Source organism: Ailuropoda melanoleuca, chromosome 5 (assembly GCF_002007445.2).
Source record: "Ailuropoda melanoleuca isolate Jingjing chromosome 5, ASM200744v2, whole genome shotgun sequence".
NCBI lineage: Eukaryota > Metazoa > Chordata > Mammalia > Carnivora > Ursidae > Ailuropoda > Ailuropoda melanoleuca.
Window position 1 is genome coordinate 31707343 of NC_048222.1, and position 19784 is coordinate 31727126.

The following is a 19784-nucleotide window of genomic DNA, read 5'->3' on the forward strand; positions in this document are numbered from 1 at the left end:
ACATCACAGATTCCACAGATGTCGAACAACTACGCCGGGTTGCTGCCAGAGATTCTCAAGGCTCGCTCTTGTTCTCTGCACCTGCTGTGCCGAGGGGCAGTAATGAACATCTGGCAGGATGGCACTGGGCCGACCACACTTGGAGGAGCACCTGCTCAGAGATAAGAAGAAAATACTAGTGGTGGAATGTTTTCTGCCTCTGTAGCTTAATTATTTTGTGGTGGAAATATATTGCTATCGAAATGAAAGGATTTAAAATATGTATTGATAATCACTCCATAATAATAAATAAATAAATAAATGTATGATTTATATTTAGAAATAAATTATATATAACTTTTTATTAATTAAAATTTAAAAATAATAAAGAAAATATTTATTTCCTCCCAATCTTGGTTTATAGATAAAAACACAGTGGCTGTAAACCACAGACAATCCTCCATGTGCTTGATTCGGTCACCTCTCCCTCCCCCTCTCCTTCCCTCTTCCCTTCCCCCGACTTCCCCTCCGGTCCTCCCCGCCGCTCTCTCGGGGCTGGCGGCTCGCAACCTCCGGCTCTCCCGCTCTCCTGCTCCCCCTAGCGGCAGGTCCCAGGCTCTGGTCCCAGCCGCCCCCAACGTCAGGGGCAGAACCTGTCTAAGCACGTTTCCTTGTGTGCGGTGGTGATGAGACCCACCTCAGAGCTGTCACAGGAGGAGTCAGTGAGGTCGCCCACGTGGCAAGGGCTCTGAGACCCACTCGGGAATGTGCACGTGCAGAGCGGGCCTTTCTGGCAGCTCGCCCTAGTCCCCAGACACGGAGGCCAGCTCCGGTCAACCTCCCAAGTCTTTGTTCTCAATTCACTCTTCCTTCTCCGGCAAACCAGGCTCCTCCTTCTCTCCCCCCACCAGCCCCAACTCACACCAGCGCCCCAGCCCCACAGAGTTACGCATGTGCTTCCCTTCCAGCCGCCCAGGGGAAAAGGCGAGCAAGGCTGCTGTATTTTTTTTTTTCCTCTCTCTCTGCTACAACTTGAGGCCCTGTTAATTCTCCCACCTGTAATAATAATAATAATAAAAATAATAATAATAATAATAAATACATTCATATTGGCTAACTCAGTGAGCACTTAGAAGGTGCCAGACACTATCCCAAGACCTACCCAGGTATTAATTCATTTAACACTCCCAACCATCCTATGGGGTCGGTTCTGTTCTAAGCCCAATTTATAGATGAGGAAACTGAGGGCAGCAAGCGGGGAAATAGCTTGCCCAGGGCTACCCAGCTAGAAAGCCCCACACTCTTCTCCACAAAGCTACCCATGTTTCCTGGCGGGTCTCCTGCTTCATGACATTGGGGCCTGGGTCTATCTTACCCAGCTTGGCGCCCGGCACAGCTGAGAAGCTCTGTGAATCTTCGCTGACTGACTGAGGAGCGAGTGAACGCTGCCCAGGGTACTGAGCCTGCAGAGCTGCCTCGGGGGTGGCCACACAGGGTGCCCTGAGCACCCTGGCTGCTTCTGACCCGGGGCGCATCTGAGAACCTTGTCCTTTCCGCTTCTGCCCAGCCCCTTCCAGGCTGGGTCTCAGCACTTCACTCCCTGGGAAGTTTTCTTCTAAGTCTCCTTATTTCTATCTCAAGCCCTAGCTGCAGTCAGGCACGTGCCACCTTCTCCTGTCCTTAGAGGAAAGATACCCAGCTCGCAGCTTCATCAGCTAAGCATGCTGGGAGAGCTGCCCCCGCAGGCTGGGCCGTGGTGGGATCTGGCCGCTCCGGCCCTTCTCCTGCACCCAGACTTCACCCTGGAGGTTCTCCTCTATTCCACAGACTGACCCATTTTCCTGAACTCTTCAAATTCTCTCCCCACCACGCACCACTCTACTTCCCAAATCTGCCTTCTCCCTTTTCCAGCTACTTATTTATTTCCTTCCTCATCATTAATATAGTTATTTGAAAGTCTTCCAGATTGTTCTATTATCTCAAATTTGGGGGGACGGAAATCCTCCCACTTGTGTTGTATGCTGCTGCTCACAGGAGCCCAGTCCCTCGTGTGTTTTATAGTTCCTGACTGTGCACTAAAGCTGGGGATTGCTTCCCCTCGCAGATGGCCCGAGCGGCCTGGGGCGAGAATGCTCCCTCCAGACATGATTTTACCTTATTTCTGCTGAGACTACTCCCACCACCACCACCACTACTCAATATCCAGCCCACTCGGGACCAATTAAAGAATTCCCAAGTGTTGGGGCGCCTGGGTGGCTCAGTCAGTTAAGCAGCTGCCTTCAGTTCAGCTCAGGTCATGATCCCAGGGTCCTGGGATTGAGCCCTGCGTCAGGCTCCCTGCTCCGTGGGGAGCCTGCTTCTCCCTTTGCCGCTCCCCTTGATTGAGCTCTCTCTCAAATAAATAATTCCCTAGTTTTGTTTGTCTGTCGTAAAATATGCTAAAAAATACTCTCGTGCCCATTTCCGTGCGTGCAGTTCAGTGGCATTAATGACTTTCACGCTGTTGTCCAACCATCGCCACATCTGGTTCCAGAATTTGGTTATCTTCCCAAACTGAAACTGTACCCATTAAAAAATGACTCTACATTTTCCCTCTCCTCCAGCCCCTGGAAACTACCATTTCACTTTCTGTCTCTATGAATCTGACTACTCTATGTCCCTCTTATAGGTGGAATCATACAATATTTGTCTTTTTTGTATCTGGCTTATTTCAGTTAGCAGAACGTCTTCAGGGTTCATCCAGGTCGTAGCCTGTGACAGGATTTCCTTCCTTTTTAAGGCTGAATAATATTTCATTGTGTGCAAGGATCACATTTCGTTTATCCGTGTTCACCGATGAGCATCTGGGTCCTTTCCACCTTTTAGCAATTGCAAATAGCGCTGCTGTGAACATTGGTGCTTCACTCTGTTTGAATCTCTTCTTTAACTTCTTTTGGACATATACCCAAAATGGATCCAAAATGGAGCATGGTGTAATTCTGTTTAGTTTTTCTCAGTAAGCACCACACTGTCTCCCACAGTGGCTGCACCATTTAACATTTTCAGCAGCAATGCACAAGGGTGTCAATTTCACTATATCTTTGCCAACACTTGCTATTTCGGGGGGAGTGTTGTTGTTATAATAGCCATCCAAAGGGTATGAAGTGATATCTTACTGTGGTTTCTATTTGCATTTCCCTAACGACTGGTGACGTTGAGCATCTTTTCATGTGCTTTTTGCTCACTTGTATATCTTCTTTGGAGAAACGTCTATTCAAGTCCTTTGTCCATTTTTTGGCAGGTTGCTTGGGTTGTTTTGTTCTTGAATTGTAGGAGTTGTTTATATATATTAATCCCTTATCAGATATATGATTTGATAATATTTTCTCCCATTCCACAGGTTGCCTTTTCACTCTGTTGATTTCATCCTTGGAGATGAAATTCATCTATATTTTCTTTTATTGCCTTTTATTTTAGTGTCACACCCAAAATATGCTTGCCAAATCCAATGTCATGAAGTTCTTCCCCTGTGTTTTCTTCTCTTGTTTTGTAGTTTCAGCTCTTATGCATAGGTCTTTGATCCATTTTGAGTTGATTTTTGTATATAGTGCAAAGTAAAGGTCCAAATTCATTCTTTTGTATGTGGATATCCAGTTTTCCCAGCACCATTTGTTGAAAAGACTGCCCTTTCCCCATTAAATTGTCTTGACACCCTTGTCAAAAATCATTTGATCATATATGCAAGAGTTCATTAGTGGGTTCTGTAGTCTATTCTGTTGGTCTGTTTGTCTCTTTTTATGTCAATGCCACACTGTTTTAATTACTGTAGCTTTGAAGTAAGTTTTAAAATCAGGAAATGTGAGACCTCCAACTTTGTTCCAATTTCTCAAGATTCTTTGGAGTCCTTTGAGATTCCATATGACTTTTTGGGATGGATTTTTTTTATTTCTGCAAAAAACCATCATTGGGACTATGATAGGGATTGCACTGACTGTAGTTGCCGAATGTGGTGTTAAGACTTCTAATCCATGAATATGGGATGTCTTTTCATTTATTCATGTCTTCTTTAATTTCTTTCAGCAGCTTTTGTAGTTTTAAATGTGCAAGTCTTTGCCTCCGTGGTTAAGTTTACTCCTAAGTATTTTATTCTTTTTATTGCTATTGTAAATGGAATTGTTTTCTTAATTTCCTTTTTGGGTTATTCATTGTTAGTATATAGAAATACCACTTGTTTCGTGTATTCATTTCATACCTTACAACTTCACTGAATTTTTAAATTAGTTCTAACGTGTGTGTGTGTGTGATCCAAGTTGTTTTTGGTTTTGCTCTTGCTTTTAGTTTTACCCAGAGACCTAAGCAGACAGGTTTTCTTGCCATCTTCCAAAGCCAGTGAGGAGGCTTTTTCTGGGTCCGCATTCACTGTGAGTGCAGGCTTTAAGGATCCCAGCTCAACCCAAGAGTACTGGTTTCAACTTCCTGCCTCATGAAGGCCAGGACCTTGGTCCCTGCCCTGCATGGTCATTAGAGTGCAAGTGTTTGGCCACTGGGCCTATTTCCCTTCTAACAGCCTCCCCTCAGAACCCCTGCTGCATCAGCTCGCTCATCTCACTGCTTTTCTGCTCTGTCTTGATTTCAAAAACAGACACATTCTATTTTCTAGATATTCAGAGCAGGAAAGGCCCTGCATCCCACTTCCAAATGAGCACCTGAAGCACACGTGTTCACGGAGGGTACGCAGAAGCCATCGTTCTATCCATAGCGACAAGCCCTATTCCAGGATACAACTAGAGTGGGAAACACCTCAGTCTCTTCTCCTGTGGGCAGGAGTCCTGCCTCCCTCTGGGGCTGGGAGCCGGCCCGGGCCATGCCATGGGGGTCATTGTTGTCTACTGTTACTGAGTGGCGGGTACTCCACTGGTGCCTTACACACATTTGATCTCATTTAATCCTCCTTCCAGCCCTATGAGGTCGGTACTATTACTGCCACTGATCTGATTAAGAAAACTGCCAAAAATAGCCAGCGAAGGAGCAGAACCACGATTCAGGTTTTGGTTGTCCTGTCTTTTTTTTTTTTTTTTTTTTTCCNCATCTTGCCTCCCTCCATCCTTCCACACACCAACCACAGCTTCCCCACCTTGCCCAATCCTCAGAGGTAGGGTCCTCCTACCAGCGGGTTCGACCTGGGTTACTATATTTTTGCCCCTGAGGACCTGTCCATGACTGTGTGGAACACACACAGCACTTGGCCTGAGCCCCCGTCACCAAGAGAAAGGAGGCTTTTTTTGCCAAGGACTCTGAGGGGAGATAAATGCTGGGAGTGGACTCAGCTCTGGTCAGGACCCAAGCACCCAGCCCTCCTGGAGACGTTGTGTGAGCCGGGCCGGCCTGCAGACAGCCCCTCCCGCCGCCCCAGCCAGGGTGGTGCTTGTGTGGGAAGGACTTTAAATCCAGCTGCCAGACCCCTGGCCGGGAGAGGCTGGGAAGACTGGCCACCATGCACAGCTCCTGCAGTCTGCTGCTGCTGCTGCTGCTCCTGGCGGCCACCGTGGGCCCCGCCGGCGCCCTCAGTGACGATGAGAAGCGCGCGATGGTGGAGCTGCACAACCTCTACCGGGCACAGGTGTCCCCTCCCGCCGCGGACATGCTGCAAATGGTGAGTGCGGCCAGGGCCACTCACCGGCGGGGCTGCGGGGGGGCTGGGCTGGGCCCCCCCGATCCCTCCCACCCCGAGCCGAAGCTACCTCAGAGACTCATCTCTCTGGTCAGTGACAGAGACATTATGCAATTCACAGGTCCCCAGCGGCAGCCCCATTCTACAGAGCAGGAAACTGAGGCACAGAGGGACTTGCTGGTCCCTCAGGGGCTTTCAAGTGTCACAGCTGGTAGAGCCAGGCCTGAGAGCCCCAGCTTCCCACTCCAGTGGCTCCTTTCCAGCCCCTTCCTAAAATGCAGGTGCCCCTGATGGGGGAACACTGGAAGTTCTTAACACCTTGGTGAAAACGGTCTTTCAGATGCCTTCCAAGGCAGTGAGGAGAGGAAAGGAGGGCAGTGGGCTGCGTCCCAGCACGAGGGCAGGAGGGCTGTACAAGGAGGTGGGCGAGAATAGGAGCCAGAAACAGAGAGGGCTTCGCATCACACAGTTCACAACTGTCTCGTCACCCAGCAGGACCTGCAATTTGGGGTGGGTCCCTGAATCTCGTAAGAACCGTCAGTTTCGCATCTGTAAAATGGGGTCACCATTAGAGCTACGTATATATCAACAGGGACTGAATCTCCCAGATAGAACACAGACGGGGCTGGGGGATGAAACCCCAAAAGACATCTATACTGGAGGGTATGCTTACATAAGGTTTACAAACACGTAAACACTACCCCTGTAAACTTGTGGGGACACATGCAGATGTAGCGGACATACAGAGACGTGCGTACGGAGGACAGAAGCCGAATTTGGGGTGGCGGTTACCTGTGTCGAGAGCAAGAGCTATTTGATGGTAGGGTTAGGGGCGGGCTGTTTATGCTCAAGATGAAAGACATAAAGTCGGGCGCCTGGTGCCTCAGTCGGTGAAGCATCTGCCTTCAGCTCAGGTCATGATCTGGGGGTCCTGGGATGGGGTCCTGGGATTGAGCCCCGTGTCGGGCTCCCTGCTCAGCGGGGAGCCTGCTTCTCCCTCTCCCTCTGCCCCTCAGGCTGCTCGTGCGCTCTCTCGCTCTCTCTGTCTCAAATAAATAAAATCTTTTAAAGAGAGAGAGAGAGCAAGAAAGAGAGAGAGAGAGAAAATTAGAAATTCACCCCTCTCGCCCCCACCCCCTGCCCCGTGGAGGGCCGAGCAGGCCCATCCTCTCCGGCCACCCTCAGGTGTCTGGGAGGTTCAGGAGCAGTGTCCAGGGACCCCACAGCTAGTGCCCCAGAGCAAGGTCACACCTGGGGGAACGCAGCAGCGAGCCTGAGGGCCCAGGACTGGAGTTGCGGGAGCTCTGCTCCGTCTGGCAAAGTGACTCTGGGTGGGTCCCTTTACCTTCAGAGGCTTCCATTTCCTGATCTATCACCTGGGACTGGCAATCCCTACCCTGGGGGTCAGACAGGAGGACGGGTGACAAAAGGAAGGCCTCTAGAAATGCACACGGCACCACCATTCAAGCCCTGTCGCCCAGCAACCAGGAACTGCAGCCGGCAGATCGGGAGCTCTGGATGCCGCTACCAGCTCCGCCAAGGGCTGCCTGATGGGGGCCTGGAACGCGTTATTGAGCCTTAGTTTCCCCATCTGTAGATCCCCGATGCCCTGCAGTCTTGTTGGCCGAGGCTGGGGGCTACCCACCCAGGAACTGCTTTGTAGACAGAGGTGGTCCTTGGGGGTGGGGCAACATTCTGGAAAGCAGTTCAGATACTCAGGGGATATGCTGCTGTCTGGTGGGAAGTGATGGGAGGAAGGGACAGACTGGGACACCAGGACAAATGGCGAACAACACTCAGGCTCAACCTCAGGAGTGGTAAATACAGAAACTGGAGCCAGGTGGCCTTGGTCAAATCTTGATTCTGCCATTTATTAGCTGCGTGACCTTGGCTAAGTTACTTAACCTCTCTGTGCCTCAGCTTCCTCATCTGTAAATTGAAGATGATGACAACACAGTTACTCCCTTGTAGGATGGTTATGAGGGTTAAATGAGTGAATATGTAGAAAGCATTTAGAACAGTGTGTGGCATACAGTAAGGGCTCAATTAGTGCTTGATTAACAAAAGAGGGAATGGGTCCAGGGTGAGGCAGGTGGCAGTTATCATGAACTCTTTTCTCTCCCCTAGCTTCCACCTCTAATCATCACACCTTTACCTCCCAGAAGGTTCAATTTTCCTTGAATCCTATACCCCCATCCTTGTTCGTTGGTACGATCCTGGTCCAGTCTTTCATTACTTCTCCCAAGGACTCCTAGAAGAGCCCCTACCTGCTTCCTCAGCCTCTGGCCTCTACTGCCAAAATGAATAATCCAACACACGGGCCTGACCTTGCTCAACACCCTTCAGTGGCCCCCACTGGCTCCTGACTGGCTCGGGATAAAGCTCCAGCTCCTGAGAAGGCTCTCTGCGCATCTGGCCGCTGCTGACGCCTCCAGCCTCCTCTCCTGCTCGGTTTCTCCCTCAGTAACCTCAACAGCTTTTCCTTCCCCAGCCAAAACGCTCTCTCACCTCTGGCCTTTGCTCATGCTGTGCCTTCTGTTCTCTCCACCTGACCGATGCCTCAGTTTCAACACTTAGCTTAGTGCCTCCTTCTCCACCCCCAGGTTGGGCTAAATGGCCGTCCTCCGTGCCTCTACGGGGCCCATTGCAAATCTGTCATTTACCACACGGTGGCCCAATCAGCAGTTTGCGGCAATATGAACTTGGGCTTCTCGGTCTTTGCTGTCGGTTCCGGGCTGGCACAGTGCTGTTGAGTGAGTGAATGAGTGAATGGGCTTGCTTTCAGACGGTGACCATGCGGTCAATGTGGGGGGGTGCCGGGACTCTCAAAAATCCACAGGGGTCTCTGGAAGACTGAGAAGCCTTGAGACCCGCAGGAATGACTCCACGGGTGGGACTCCACACACCCACTCGGAAGAGGACTCCCAGCCGGCCTGAAAGCAGGGTCTGTCTCTGTCATCAAGGGCTGACAACGTCTGTTGAGCACCTGCCACGCACTGGCACTGCGCCACACTGGGTCCCCACCACTGTCCTACGGGAGCTCACAGCTCCGTCTGACCCCCGCACCCTGCTGCATTCCCACTCCCCAACTCCCCTTACGGCCAGAGTCTGGGAGAACCTCAGGGAATAGGGACAAAACACCCAGGGAGAGAAAGGGATTCACCCATAGTCACAAAGTGGGGCTGTCCCAGCCCTGTATTCCCATCCCCACCCCAGGCAGCTGCTCCTGAGAACCGTGTGTGTGTGTGTGTGTGTGTGTGTGTGTGTGTGTGTGAAGAGCCACACAATCCCCTCCTCTCAGGGTCACCCAGGCTCTTGGCACTTCATAAGCTGTCTGGCTCCCACAGTTGGCTGGGCCGCCAGAGGGTGGAGCAAGAGTTCCCACCAGGCCGTCCATTTCTAGGAGAGGCCAAGGACGAAGTTTAATGGGATCCAGGCCTTTCTCGTCAATCCTTTGTTAATCCCTCTTCCCACCCACACTGGGCCCGTCCTCCCAACCGGGGACACACAGAATCTCAGAGGTCCCTTCACCTAACATAGCCCCTCCTGCAGCCTCACCTGAGGTCCCCCCCTGGATAACATGCCTTTGGGATCTGACAGCTCCTGGAGACGCCAAGGCTCTGGAAATAGGCTTCTCAGCGAGGGTCACACAGAGACAATCTTCTGGGGAAAAGGGGTTGTCAGTTGACAAGAGTTGAGAGCACCTGGGAGGGAAGCCTGGAAATGGTAAAGCCGTGGAGGCTGGCCCACCCCAAGGGGAGAGTGGGACCTGAGCGGGGAATGCTGGCCGCCCCAAGTCATATTTATGGTGTGTGGGTGAGGGGGTGGAGGGCGGCAGAATAAACAACGCAGCCCTTGAACACGTCACTGGGAATTCTGTGGTCTCAGGAGCAGTCAGGCAGCCCTGGGTGCACGGCTGGGAGCACGGCTGCCCTCCTTTCACACAGAAGGATATCAATATTAATTAATAATAACACTGTCACAAACATCATCTCATTTATTCTTCCTAAAGCCCCATGAGAGTTCAGAAAGGTGAGGCAATCTGTCTAAAATCACAGCTGGTGCATGGTCCCAAGTTTAGCCAACTCCGTGGCCTGGCGTGGAACCCTCCCACCTGCCCACAGAAGCCCTCCAGGAGCACAGACCTGTGTCTGATCACGGCCAAGAGTCACCCCTAAAGAAGGGAGGGTCTCCGGGCTCCAGAGGCCCCTAGGACACCTTCGACCTTCTTCTCTGATCCCCACCTCCCTCTCCCACCCCCTCTCCCCGCCTCCCCCGAGCGCAAGGCGCTCACCGCCCTCCCCGACCTGCCCCGCAGAGGTGGGACGAGGAGCTGGCCGCCTTCGCCAAGGCCTACGCGCAGCAGTGCGTGTGGGGCCACAACAAGGAGCGCGGGCGGCGCGGCGAGAACCTGTTCGCCATCACGGAGGAGGGCCTGGACGTGCCGCTGGCCATGGAGGAGTGGCACCACGAGCGCGAGCACTACAACCTCAGCGCCGCCTCCTGCGACCAGGGCCAGATGTGCGGCCACTACACGCAGGTGCGAGGCCGCCGGGCGGGCGGGGCCACAGGGCGCTGGGCGGGGCCACAGGGCGCTGGGCGGGGCTACGTGGTGAATGGGCGGGGCCGCATGAGCAGGGGGAGGGGCCGCCTCTCCCCTTCCGGCTTCGGAGCCAAGGAACCCCCCACTCTAAGCCCCCGAGCCCCTTCGTAGACGTCGTGTTTCCCCAGGAGCTCCTGTGTTGTCCAGGCCTCTGACGGAGCCTGCTTCCCAAACTGCCTAAACCGTGTTCAGGTGACTCTTGAAGAACCACAGTCGGTTGAAAATCTAGGTGGCCCCTCTCAGCCTCCTCCTACTGGAGGGACATAAGTTAGGTGTCGCAGAGCCAGTGTCGTGGACGGTAATCATTTAGGCAGTCCTGACCGACCTCTAAGCGGCCCTGTCCTCTGGCCCCAGGCAGGCCTGTTTGCCCCCGCGGTAACTGCCCCCCACTTCTGGCTTCTCTCACTGTCCCTCTTTTGTCATTTCTCGTGGTGTCTGCTTCTAACCTGCCAGGGACCGATAAAGCAAATAGACAGTTGTATGTGTTTAACTTTTCTTCTGCTTGTAAAAGCCATGTATAAAATAAGAGAAATCGTCACTGAGTGAAGGTTTCGGGGAGCCTTCGAGATCACTTCCTGCCCCTCACAGTCGCTTCTTGCTTATGTCAGGTTTCTCACTGCATTTTGAAAATTTGAGTTTCTAGATAAGAGATGTTGGGTGCGGGTGCTGTACGGGTGTGTGTATATGGGTGTGTAGGGGAATTAGCATTAGTGTTAGTGAAGTCTTGTTCCTCTCCACCCAGTGCTTATTGTTCAAACAATAACATGACAATTTTTCTTAAAAAAGAAAAAGGAAGATTAACTTTCTTCCCACCCATATCCACCAATTCCACTTCCCAGTCCTTCTTTTGAGTGGTATTTTTAGTGCTAATCTTTGGGGAAGGAAATCCTGACATCGCCCATCCAGATGAAGAAGTTGTGAGGGCCCGCAGCCCTCCCTGTCCCCTTCCCTCCGTAACCTGCCACCTCTTACACTCCCCTCACCCCAACACACACACACACACACACACACACACACACACACACGCGTCCCCCTGCAAGGATTGCTGTCAACACCCAGCAGGAATGGGTCTGCGGCCCACCACCCCAACGTTCTCCAGGGCTGAGTGCACATGCACTCTGAGGTCATTTCTGCCTGGGAGATGCCCAACAGTGGTATTCTAAGCTAACTTGAGCAGAAAAAAACAAGTCCTGGGGATGTGTGCAGAATTAACAGCCAGAGCCAGATCTCACAACAAAAACTGCCCTCCATTTGAGTGACTCCTGAGCAGACCAGGTCTAGAAGTAGCAAGGGGAGGCTGCTGGTCTCAGCCCATGGTGGTGCACAAAGGCTGTTTGACTTTTAAAATTTTATATTTGGGACACCTGGGTGGCTCAGTCGGTTAAGCATCTGCCTTCGGCTCAGGTCATGATCCCAGGGTCCTGGGATCAAGTCCCATATCCGGTTCCCTGCTCAGCCTAGAGTCTGCTTCTCCCTCTCCCTGCTGCTCCCCCTGCTTTGTGCTCTCTCTCAAATAAATAAAATAAAATCTTTAAAAAAATATATAAAATTTTATACTTAAGACAGAATTCCAGCACCTAGGAGACCCAAAGTTAGAAACAGCAGAGCAAATCTCTACTCACTTGTGATGTGGCGGGGGTGGGGGGGGGTGGAGTTCTACATTCAAAATGGTTCCTTCTGTTCTCTTCCTTGGATTTTGTTTGTTGTTGATATCTAAGACTCTCCCATTTGGGATTCATTTCTTTGGATATACCCCCTGTTTAAAATGCACAGGAAGTTGCAAAAAAAAAATGCGCAGGAGGAACACATGAGGGTATGTACAAAGGGAAGAAGGTTTTCAGAGAAAGGCCTGGTGAACTAGTGTGTGTGGTTCAGGACAAATTCTTCCCAAACCCCCTGTTCAGAGTTTTGTTCTGAAGCTGCGTGTCCTCAGAGACTTGGATCTGACAGGATGTAGGGATCCTCCTCTCCCCACCCATAGAAGACGGGTGTAGAGAGACACTAGCTACTGGTGTCCCACCCAGGCTAAACTGTTGGGTTTGCCCTTCCTCAGGTGGTCTGGGCCAAGACAGAGAGGATTGGCTGTGGCTCCCACTTCTGTGAGAAGCTCCAGGGTGTTGAGGAGATCAATATTCAATTGCTGGTTTGCAACTATGAGCCCCCGTGAGTGCCCAGGGAGCCCTGGGGGTAGAGGATGGGCAGAGCCAAGGAGGGGGGTTGAGTTGGGCAGTTGAAGATTATAGGTGGGGCCAGTCTGGGGCCTAAACCCCATACCCTTGCGGGAGCTGCGACGGCAGCGATGGGAGTCTACTCTCATTGGCCCAGCAAGCTAGTTGAGAGCAAGCAAGACCCAGGGGTACTTCCGGCCTAGGTGTGTGTATGAGGGATAGGGACAGGGGTCTGTAGGGACCGCCCCCGCCCCCAGCATCGTCCTCGCCTCCCGCAGGGGGAACGTGAAGGGAAAGAGACCCTACCAGGAAGGGACTCCGTGCTCCCTGTGTCCCTCCGGCTACCGCTGCGAGAACTCCCTCTGTGGTGAGTTGGGGGTGGGGTGGGGAGGAGTACGAAGGGGCGGCAAGGGATGCCGACAGCATGGTCCTTAGAGCCTCCCGGGACTCCCGAGAGGTGCACGGGCAGCGGGAGGGGTTGGCGGGACTTGACCTTCGGGGGCCCTTTGCGGGCCCACCCTATCCGCGTTCCCAAGCCCACTTCGCTTTCTTTGCGCACTTTGGCACCCTGTCATTCAAAGTGACCGGATTTCAACCCTCCGAGCGAAGGGCGGAGGACAGAGGTGGGCAAGCGCAGGGCGAGGTGGGCGTGGCAAGAGGAAAGGGCTCCCCCTGGTGGGCGGGTCCTGGTGGTGGGCGTGGCCAGGTGGACGTGAAGGGGACGCGGTGGACGTGCTAGGCATAGGCATCTAGCTGGCGAGTCCCCTGAAAAAAGTGGCTGTGTGAGTGCGGAGAGGAAGATCTGGACAAGGAGGTGGATAGAGGAGACACTCAAAATGTTATAATAAAATAACATTTATTATCAATGAAGGACGTAATCTCTGGAGGGGATGTGTGTTTGTGTGTCATCGTCATCGTAGGACATCTGGTCGCCTCGCCTTGATCGTGGTGGGGTGACGGATGTGGGGGTCCCGCTCTAGCACTAACGCCAGGCCTTGTTTCTTGTCAGAACCCATCATAGGCCCGGAAGAGGCTCAGGAATTGCCTCACCTGGTAACTGAGGCCCCGTCTTCCCTGGCAACTGAAGCTTCAGGCTCCAGGAAAAGCGGTATCCCTTCTTCCCTGGCCACGGAAACCACATCCTCCCTGGTAACGGAGGTCTCAAGCCCCCTGGCAACCAAGGCTCCACCTGCTGTAGAAACCGAGGCCCCATCTTCCTTAGCAACGGAAGATTCCCTCTCCATGGCAACAGAGTCTCCACCTTCCTTAACAACTGAGGTCCCTCCCTTTTTGGCAACTCACAGCCTGTTCTCCCTGGATGAGGGGCCAGCTATCTTCCCCAAATCGACTCATAATCCCATCTCCAAATTGGCAGACGAAGAGGCCAGCAGGACAGAGAGTTCTCTGCACCCCAAGGTGTTCTTGACAGGGACACGGGAGCCGCTACCCCACTCCCAGAAGGTGGGCAAGGCTGAGGCCGAGTTGTCTCGTTCCAGTGAGGTCTTGGCCTCAGTGTTTCCAGGCCAGGGCAAGACAGGTGAGCTGCCGGCCACACTGGACCACACGGGGCACACCTCCTCCAAGTCCCTGTCCAACTCCCCCAATACCTCTGCCACCGCTAATGCCGTGGGTGGGCGTACCCTGGCTCTGCAGTCATCTTTGCCAGGTAAGGCCTGTAGGTGTTCGTCCCACCTTCCCTCCTTGTCTCCAGAATGTCAGCACCCTGACCCCAGCATTGATATTACAGGCATAGCGGGACATGCGGCCCCTGGGTTAACAGCTTCCTCCCTGGCTGCTGCGCCCCCACTTGCATGCCCGGCAGGGAGGGTGGGAGGTCGCACAGAACTGTGTTCAGACTGAGACAAAGCCTCTCCCTCCCCACAGGTGCAGAGGGCCCTGAAAAGCCTAGCGTCAAGTCAGGGCTGACCTCGGGCCCTGGTCACATCTGGGGCCCCCTTCTGGGACTGCTTCTACTGCCTCCCCTGGTGCTGGCTGGAATCTTCTGAAGGGCTCACCACTCAAAGGCAAGGCCTGGTGGGGGGCCCTGGCCTCATGCCCACTCTGGATTGTCTTCCTCCAAGTAAGAGGCCACAGTTTCCTGGGCAGGTCCTGCTCTGTGGCCCAGTAGCCCCCCTTGACCCCAGCTTCTGGCCAGACTCCGGGCCAGTGACCTGTGCCTGGTACCGCCCCAGGAGTGCCTCTGCCTCTGCGGAGGTCCACCCCTCAGCTAGCTGCAGAATGTTCTGAGCAGTGTTCCTGTGGCCATTTGTGCTCGTTCTCCTGTTGTCCTGTGGCCGTGGTTCTGCTCTCCTGGGGACAGAAGATCTCAGTGCTTTCCAGAAACCCCTTGACCCCTCCTAGTCCCCTAGCTTCTTCCTTAAGGCATCTGAGTCTGGGGCTGTTCCCAGGAGTACCTCCTGCCTTCCCAGGCTGAAGAGGTCAGCTGTCCTTCTGCCACCTCCCCCACCCTGTCCCCCCGCCCCCCAGACGAGATGCTTCTTGGCTGAAGGCCCTCTGGGAGGGAAAGGCCGCAGGGCATGTGCCCTCATCCACAGACATCTTGGGGGCATGAGGCCTGGCTGGCTATGAGCTCAGGTTGCCACCTGGCCCAGACCCCTCCTGCCCCTCCCATCACAATCCTGGGGAGGGGGGCGGAGATTCAGGGGAGATCCCTGCCTACCGGGCTGGGGACTATCTGCCTTTGCAGGTAGGGGTTCTCCCTGAGTGTCCCCTCCCCCTACTTGCTGGTGTAGCTGGGGGGGGGGGTTGTGAGGGGCAGATGAAGGACAAGCCCCACCTGAATGGGGTTCTACAGTGGGGAGGGGCGGGGGGGCAGGCAGGGACCAGGGAAGGGAAGCAGCCCGACTCCTGAATAAAGCCTGTGTAAGAGTACCGAGTCTTTGTGCTTATGAGGGGCGCTGGGCGAAGGAGGGCTCTTTGAGAGGCCCTGAAGAGGTTCCCCTTCCGCCCCCGCACCTGCTCCCTCGCCTACACACCCCCTCTCCCCGCACACCCCACCCAGTCCTTCGGGGCACCCTTCCTTTCCTTCCTATAAACTGTCCCCCTCCCCAACTCAAACCTCAGGCAGCCCGCAGGAAGGAGGAAGGGCCAAGGGCTGACTCACTCCCCCATCTCCAGGGGTCACTGGTGGGGGCTTAGTTGGGTTTTAGACCCAGAATCAAGGAGTGGCCTACAGCCTTTTTACAGGGCTGCTGCCCGGGGCCCATCTGGTACACCAGCCCGGAAGGCTTTGCCAGCCCTGCGTGCTTGGAGGAATCCTGAGAAAGTGTTCTGGAGTCCCACACACACTCCCCCAGGGGGGCAGAGCAGGACGGTACAGTGCTGCAAGGCAGGAGAGACTGTGTGTGTGTGTGTGTGTGTGTGTAAACAACTCATATACAACTCGCCCCCTTAAAGTGTACCACTCGACGGTTTTTAGTATATTCACGGGGGGTCCAACCATCAGCAGTTTTAAAACATTCTCTCCACCCCCAAATAACCCCATCCCCATCAGCAGCCACTCCCCCTTCCCCCTGCACCCCAAGCCCTATCTAGTGTCTCCATGGATTTGTCTGTTCCGACATTTTGTATAAATGGGATCATACACTAGGTGGCCTTTTCTGCCTGGCTTCTTTCACTCAGCATAATCGCTCCAGGATCTATCCGTGCTGTAGCATGCGACAGTACTTTATTCCTATCGCCAGATAATATTCCCTTGTATAGAATACATCTTATGTATCCATTTGTCAACTGGTGGACGTTCGGGTGGTTGGCGCCTGTTGGCTATTACGAACGCTGTTGCTGTGAACGTTCAGGTAGAAGTTCTCGTGTGGACATGTTTTCCTTTCTCCTGGGTATATACCTAAAAGCACTGTTGCATGGTAACTGCGGGTCACACGGTCACTCTACGCTTAACTCTTCTAGGAACTGCCAGACTGCTTTCCAAAGTGGCTGCCCATCGCGCCTGCGCACCAGCAACGTATGAAGATTCCCATTTCTCCACATCTTCGCCGACACTCATAATCTTCTTAAAATTATAGCCATCCTATGTGTGTAGTAGCTCATTGTGCTTTTGGTTCTCATTTCCCTAATGATGCCAAGCACATCTTTCCGTGTGCTTACTGGGCTTTCGTCTATGGAGAGCGGTCTATTCAAGGCTTTTGCCCATTTTTTAACTGGGGTACTCGTCTTACTGAGTTGTAGGAATTCTTTATATACTCTAGATACAAGTCCCTTACCAGATATGTAATTTTAAAACATTTTCTCTCATTCTGTCAGTTGTCAATTTTTCTTTAGGATGTCCTCTGAACACAAGTCTTTAATTTTGATGAAATCCAATTTATTTGTTCTTTTGTTGCTGTGCTTGTGTTGTATCTAAGAAACCACTGCCTAACCCGAAGTCACAAAGATTTACGCCTATGCTTTTTTCTAAGAGTTTTATGGTTTCAATTCTTGTATTTCAGCCTTTGATCCATTCTTAGCTGATTTTTGTATGTGGTGTGAGGTGGGAGTCTAACTTCATTCTCATGCATGTGAATGTCCTGTTGTCCAAGCACTTTTTGTTGAAGACAATTCTTCCTCCATTCACTGTCTTGTTGCCTTTGTCCAAAATCAACTGACCTCAAATGTGACTATTTCTGGACTCTTGATCCCGTCCCATTGATCCATATGTCTATCTTATGCCAGTATCACACCACCTTGATTCCCATAACTTTTTAGCTAAGTTTTGAAATTGTCAAGTGTGAATCCTGATTTTGTTCTTCTTTTTCAAGATTGTTTAGGCTATTATGGATCCCTTGAATTTCCATTTGAATTTTAGTGTCAGCTTATCAAATTTCTGCAAAGAAGTCGGCTGAGATTTTGATAGGGTTTGTGTAATTTGCCATCAAAATCTTCCAATCCATGAACATAGGTTGTCTTTCCAACAACCTAACCTTTATTTAGGTCTTTACTTGTGTTCAACAATGTTTTGAAGTTTTCAAAGTATAAACTGTGCAATTTTTTTGGTTAAATTTGTTCATATTTTATTTTCTCATGCTATTATAAATGAAATTGTTTTATTAATTTCATTCTCACTTTGTTCAACTGTCAATGTAAAGAAATATGATTGATTTTTGTGTATCAATTTTATATCCTGTACCCTTGCTGAATTCATTTATTAGTTTTAACAGTATTTTTAGTGGATTCTTTAGGATTTTTTTAAAAAGATTATTTGAGAGAGAAAGAGAGAGAGAGAGAGAATGAGCAGGGAGGAGGGGCAGAAGGAGAGGGAGAAGCGGGCTTGATCCCAGGACCCTGAGATCATGACCTGAGCCAAAGGCAGATGCTTAACTGACTGAGCCACCCAGGTGCCCCAGGATTTTCTATCCACAAGATCATGCCATCTGCAGAGATAGTTTTCCTTCTTCCTTTCTAACCCTGATAACTTTTATTTCACTTTCTTGCCTGATTGCCCTGGCTGGACCCTCCAGTACAATGCTGAGTAATGGCAAGAGCAGACATCCTTGTCTTCCTCTTGATCTTAAGGGAAAAACATCAGGTCTTTCATCATTCAGTCTAATGTTAATTATGGGTCTTTAGAGATGCCATTTACCAGAGTGAGGAAGTTATATTCTTAGGTTTTTGAGTGTTTTTGTCATGAAGGGCTGTTGAGTTTCGTCAAATACTTTTTCTCTGTCTACTGAAACGGTCATATGCCTTTGTTTCTTATTCTAAATACAGAGTATCACATTTTTCAGATGATGGCCCAACTTGCGATCCTTGAGCACAGGGGTCCTTCCCTTCTTGGGCCTATTTTCTCAAGCTAGCCCTCGGTCCTATGAGGTTGTCGGTCAAGTAAGGTAGCCTCTGAGCAGAGCTGGACTGTGTAAGGCCAAACCCATCTTTCCGAGTTTTGGGCTGGGCTCTGCCCATGTCCTACAGAGCAAGAACGTCCGTGGCCAGCCCTCAGGAAACTGTCACATGGAGAGAGGCCATCCAAGACCAGGAGCTGGGACCTTTTTGGAAGTTCATTTTTGGGGAAACAAGACATGGTGTCCCATACTAGTCAGGCAAGGCTGTGACAAATGGGCAGAGAGGGGACGTGTCCACACAAGTCCATGAAGCTAAGAGGGCATGTTCAGAGGGGAGGGTGGCTGGCACTCTGAGGCCTCAAAGACCAGAGTGGGGAGCACTGTGCTGCGTGGCTCCCAGGCATCAGGGCACTGGCAAAGCAACAAGGGCCACAGTAGGACCCAGCACAGGCCACCACTGCCAACTCAGGCTTCACTACAGGGGGCCCCAAAAGGCCTATCAGAGGATTTCCCAGCCTGTCCATCAGAACTGGGTTTTCCAAGAGGAGCGGACAGAGACTCACTCCCCACAAGGACATTCCCACTCCTGTCACCCCTCCTTTTGCTGACAGCTCAGCTCCCCTCCCACCCCAATCCAACTCAGCTAAAAACCCCGTCACTCTAGTTTCCAGGACAGGGAAATACCAGGGCCTCCAATGGTGAGACCTCAGCCCTCAAACACAGAAGGTTCCAGCAAAGGGAGCATTTAACATGCTCAATACCCACATCTGAATACTGAACTGAAAAACATTAGGGGGAAAACCTGTGCTTTGCTCAACTAAAAACTGAGGGCATCAAAGGGATTTTCTGGCCATTTTTGGCTGTGGAAGACAGCCTGGAAAGTGCAGTCCCGACCCTGAAATTCACAAGTCCCCAGGTACGACTTGGCAGCAGCACCGGCTCTCCTCAGGGTGACCCGCCACGCCCACCTACCGCTCACCCTTCACCAGAGGCGGCCTCTCCGAATGTCTGAGGGGATGGCTGTCGGAGGGAGGGGCTCTTCAGAGCCAGCTCAGCTCAGGTTCCAGGGTGCCCTACACCTGGGGGACCAGAGGAAGGAATCAGTGAAAAGACAGGATTTGAGGGCGGAGCACCAGGAAGAAGAATCACCCCCCCAACAGTGGTCAGTGCTATGGCGGGAAACCACACTGGGCTGGAGAAAGGTCGCGTGCCATGAGGCAGACATGCCTCTGAAGGGCCTTCCTTCTCTGAAGAAATGGTGCCAGCGAGGCCCGGCCCGCTCACCTTGCTCGCCTGTGCTCTCCTCCCCTGGCGCTTCAGCAGTCTGAAGTGAGTGTGGGACCTCGACCAACAGACCCTTCCAGGGCGCCCACGCAGGCACGCTCCTGCGCTCTCGGGGACCAAGGATACACAAAGTAAACTGCCCTCAAGTCAACTGCTACTAGGCCACTGGGGAAAACCGGTTCTGCCAAAGCACCCCAGGGGCCTCCCCTGGGGGTGACCCAGCCCATACCTGGGAGAAGTAGGACCAAAGTCACCAGACCCCCAACTCTCTGAAACTACTTCCCCAGAACAAGAGCAGAGAAACACTG

General features: G+C 52.2%; 1 protein-coding gene across 3 annotated transcripts; it reads left to right on the forward strand.

The window, feature by feature from the left end:
• The first annotated feature begins 5438 nt into the window (after positions 1–5438).
• On the forward strand, positions 5439–17166 carry PI16 (peptidase inhibitor 16). 3 transcript variants are annotated; one of them, XM_034660646.1, is made up of 7 exons: positions 5439–5611; positions 9948–10169; positions 12286–12395; positions 12679–12767; positions 13410–14066; positions 14285–14424; positions 16325–17166. In XM_034660646.1, the coding sequence occupies exons 1-6, from the start codon at positions 5453–5455 to the stop codon at positions 14404–14406; spliced, it is 1359 nt and encodes a 452-aa protein (XP_034516537.1). In that variant the 5' UTR covers positions 5439–5452; the 3' UTR covers positions 14407–14424; positions 16325–17166. The 3 variants fall into 3 exon arrangements, with proteins under 3 accessions (XP_034516537.1, XP_002930583.1, XP_011215674.1); XM_002930537.4 differs by lacking the exon at positions 16325–17166 and having other exon boundaries at positions 14285–15186; XM_011217372.3 differs by lacking the exon at positions 16325–17166 and having other exon boundaries at positions 13410–13937; positions 14285–15186.
• The last annotated feature ends 2618 nt before the right edge of the window (positions 17167–19784 follow it).